The sequence below is a fragment of the Antrostomus carolinensis genome, unplaced genomic scaffold (assembly GCF_000700745.2).
Source record: "Antrostomus carolinensis isolate BGI_N321 unplaced genomic scaffold, ASM70074v2 scaffold49167, whole genome shotgun sequence".
Taxonomy (NCBI): Eukaryota; Metazoa; Chordata; class Aves; order Caprimulgiformes; family Caprimulgidae; genus Antrostomus; species Antrostomus carolinensis.
In genome coordinates, this window is record NW_010329056.1 from 1 (window position 1) to 4,108 (window position 4,108).

General features: G+C 37.2%; 1 protein-coding gene across 1 annotated transcript in view; it reads right to left on the reverse strand.

The window, feature by feature from the left end:
- Positions 1–1,327: 1,327 nt before the first annotated feature.
- The window catches only part of LOC114818765 (leucine-rich repeat-containing protein 7), a gene marked incomplete at its 5' end in the record, with an annotated part of 7,024 nt that continues 4,243 nt past the window's right edge, over positions 1,328–4,108 (reverse strand). The window contains 3 exons of the mRNA XM_029086062.1: positions 1,328–1,421; positions 2,145–2,223; positions 3,765–3,882. Of these exons, the coding sequence (XP_028941895.1) occupies positions 1,328–1,421; positions 2,145–2,223; positions 3,765–3,882 (291 nt within the window). The remainder of the gene's footprint in view (positions 1,422–2,144; positions 2,224–3,764; positions 3,883–4,108) is intronic.

Below are 4,108 nucleotides of genomic sequence, written 5' to 3' on the forward strand. Positions count from 1 at the left end.
AATTTTAAAAAAAGTTAGTGTTTTTTGATAGAAGATTTACAATAGTAAACAGGTGCTTAAGCAACAAAGATTATTAGACAGTACCAGCATGCCTTTAGAGGAGCATAATGACTACAAACACTACACATCTGATAAATTGCAGAACACTTCAGATATTTATTTTTCCTTGGCATTTTGAATATAATGTCTGATTCCAAACTGCAGGAGCAGCCTGTCATAGAATCACAGAATGGTTTGGGTTGGAAGGGACCTTAAAGACCATCCAGTTCCAACCCCCAGGAATCCTGTCTCAGGATTTGGATTTACTCTGCTATTCCAAACACTCCCCAAACACAAACAATGACCATTTCTCTTCCCCTTCCTTCAGCTGGGATTTTCTAAAAGGTATTTCAGCACAAAGCCCAGACTCAGCTCTGGGGGGGTGACAGGTCCATCAAGGGGATGCTGACAAAGCAGCTCTTTTTATTTCTCAGTGCCTGAGCACACCCAGGGCATTTCCAACCCAGGTCCATCACCTCGGTGTTCATTCTGGAGCGCTGAGTCGATGTGCCCAGTTGAACGATAAAACACATATACAGGGAGGTGGATGGACCAGGAAAAAACTCCTGTTAGGTGAATTTATGTTTTCTGTGTTAATCCTGTGTCTTCTGAGCTGCTTGCCCAAGTAAATGGGCAAATGTCTGAGCATCCCCTCACAGTGTAACAGAGGGGGAATAAACTCGATGCTCCTGCCAGACCTGTGCAATGTAAGGACCCCCTGGCTTCCGCTGCCCTCTTCAACAGCCATGGCAAATTGAGTTAATTTGGATTTTCCACCCCTCTGCTTTGTCCTCATCGAACATTTTGACTCAGTTTCTGCTGTATTTATTTTTACTCCACGTCCTTTCTGCTCTGCTGTCTTTTCAATCTTCCCTCTTGTTCTTGCTTTCCCATTTTCCCTCTGGTTACCCCGCCACGCTCAGTCATGTCTTTCTTCCTTTCTGACTCAACATTTTTTCCTCCTGTTCATTTTTCAATAGGCATAGACCACATATTGTTATTTTCTGCCCTTCCCACAATTTAATAACACATTTGATCAAGGACAGGCTGCTGCTTCAATTTCTGTTTCTTCTCACCTTTTCCCTAAACCACCACACTGCACCACTCCACCTTTAAATTCTCGCTGACACAACATCCTGTCTAACAACAATCATTCATCAAAATAGGGCTGGAAAACCAAAATCTCTTTGCTTTTGTTTTGTTTTTAAAAAGAATACAGTTTTTAAATGATGTCTTACAGCCTAAACCGGGTTGAGAGGAAGGAGCAATGTGCGCTGATGACTAACTCTTACCTCCCAAAGTTAGCGGGAAGAAACTCCAAAAAGGCATCGTTTAGATAGAGCTGGGTCAGGTTTAGAAGTTGTGTGAAGCCATCTGGCAGCCTAAAAAAAAACCAGTTTCAAGCTTAATGCTCACACCAAAGTTGCTATGGAAATAATGGCAATACATGTTTAGGAAGATTACCTTCTCTCTCACCTTCTTTTTCTACTCAAATTCTCAGGAATAATTTACCATTTTTGCCTGTTCTCATCTTTTCCACTTTGCTATAATGACATGAAATTCAAACACCTGGCAGGTTCAACTTACATCAGCCTCTTCTCTCTTTCTAGCTGTGGGTTTTAAGCCAAAGGCGTTTTCTTTCTTTCTTTCTATTTATCTATTTTTATTTTTTTTTTTTAACTGAAATAGTAAAATTCCATCCTTTCACCTCCTTCACTCCATTACAACACAGTTTTTTTTTGTGACTATTTTTGCAAGTTCTTGGAAGGAATAAGGGTTAACAAAGCCCCAGCCAAGAGATTAGGGTGTGTGATGATGCAGCATGGCTTAATTCCCAAATACATAAGGCACCAGCTCACTGTGTTTAAAAGGCTGCATCATAGGGACTGCTGTGCCAAGACTTCCTTTACCATGTGGAAGGACACTACGTTTGTCACCTAGTACACAGATCTTTTCATAGATCCATCAACCCTGGATTTCAAACAATTCAAAAGGAATTTAGATTAATCCTGCAAATGATCTTGATACAACGCCTTCGAATTTTAATTCACTTTGTGTAAATTTTCTGTGCTTGCAGTATATAAACAGAAGCTGCTGATACTCACTTAGAGACCGGATTGACACTGGCTTCAATAATTGTTAAACACTTACAACATTTAATATTTTCTGGAAAATCTTGAATTCCTAAAAAAAAATAAAAATAAATAGATATTGAAAAAATTATTATACACTCATAAAAAAACTTGTTCGACTCATAAATGAGTTCATTTGGCATTTTCAGGTCAGACTTAAGCTATAACTGGGAGAATATATATATATATTTTAGTATTATAGTCTAAAAGATGATACTTAAGCACTAAATAAATACACCAGAACAGATAATATGCCTTGTCCTAAAACTATTATGCTAATACATGATTTATATCATCTTCTAGAGTTGAATAGTGACATCATTTGTACCGATATTTGTGCCTTTCATTTCTTCTGAACTCGTTATCTTTTTCCTCTTTGCCTCCCAGGAGAACACACAGATAATCCTGAGAATCTCTAAGGAGATACTAATACATTTTTCAAAATTTTCAGCAGTGCCTAAGCCTTGTTTCCAAAACCAAGACACTTCAGTTCAGACATGCCAAGGTTTTTAGGCACATAAATATGTAAATGCATAATTTGGACATGCACATCAGCAAATTAGTCACTCGCTATATAAATCCTGTTGACTTGCAGCTTTATACACTTAAATACATTACTCAAGAGCCCAGTAAGTACTAAAATCACTTTGGAAAGTGGAATGGTTGATAAATGCACCAAAAAGTGGTCTGCCACTCCTGTTTCTAATGTTTATTGGTCACAAGTTAACATATTTCTTTTTAATTTATTTTTTCTTTTCCTTTTCCTTTTCATTTTCCTTTTTCCTTTTCCTTTTTCCTTTTCCCTTTTCCTTTTTCATTTTCTTTTCCTTTTTCCTTTTCCTTTTCCGTTTCCGTTTCCTTTTCCTTTTTCCTCTTTCCTTTTTTCTTTTCCTTTTCATTTTCATTTTCCTTTTTCCTCTTTCCTTTTTTCTTTTCCTTTTTCCTTTTCCGCTTCCTTTTCCGTTTCCTTTTCCTTTTCCTTTTTCCTCTTTCCTTTTTTCTTTTCCTTTTCCTTTTCATTTTCCTTTTTCCTCTTTCCTTTTTTCTTTTCCTTTTTCCTTTTCCGCTTCCTTTTCCGTTTCCTTTTCCTTTTTCCTCTTTCCTTTTTTCTTTTCCTTTTTCCCTTTTCCTTTTTCCTTTTCCTTTTTCCCTTTTCCTTTTTCCCTTTTCCTTTTCCTTTTCCTTTTCCTTTTCCTTTTCCCTTTCCTTTCCCTTTCCCTTTCCCTTTTCCTTTTCCTTTTCCTTTTCCTTTTCCTTTTCTTTTCCCTTTCCCTTTCCCTTTCCCTTTTCCTTTTCCTTTTCCTTTTCCTTTTCCTTTTCCTTTTCCTTTTCTTTTCCCTTTCCCTTTCCCTTTCCCTTTCCCTTTCCCTTTCCCTTTCCCTTTCCCTTTCCCTTTTTCCCCCAGAAAAGTAAATGAAGTAGATACCAACCCTTATTTCTCAAAAGTGCCAGTCAGGAAAATAGTACATAATCCAGAAAGACAGCAAGTTTTCCAGAGCACAAGTTTGTTCTTCATTAGGCATTAAACCATCATTATCGTTCATCTTCATTACAATTCTTTAAAAGATTTAAAACTTTTGATGTCTTTCTTACCATTTTTACTGATATCAAGTTCTTTGAGGTTAACTAAGCTAGCGATGGTGGTTGGCAGACTCGAGAGGTCGTTGTCTGGTATGCTCAGCTTGCGCAAAGCTTGACAGTTGAACAGTTGCTGTAACACAAAAAGAGACTTTACAGTGTTTTAGGAAAAAGATACATTTGGGATCATTATTTATACACAAATACCACAAAACGACATTTGCTAGGTAAGAATTCAATAATTCAAACATATTTTGAAAAACCATTATTTGAGAAGATATTCTTCCAGGCTGTTCGGGATCATAAAGGCGGCTTCTACACAGTGGACAAGAATAATCAGAACTTTAATAATCAGATTG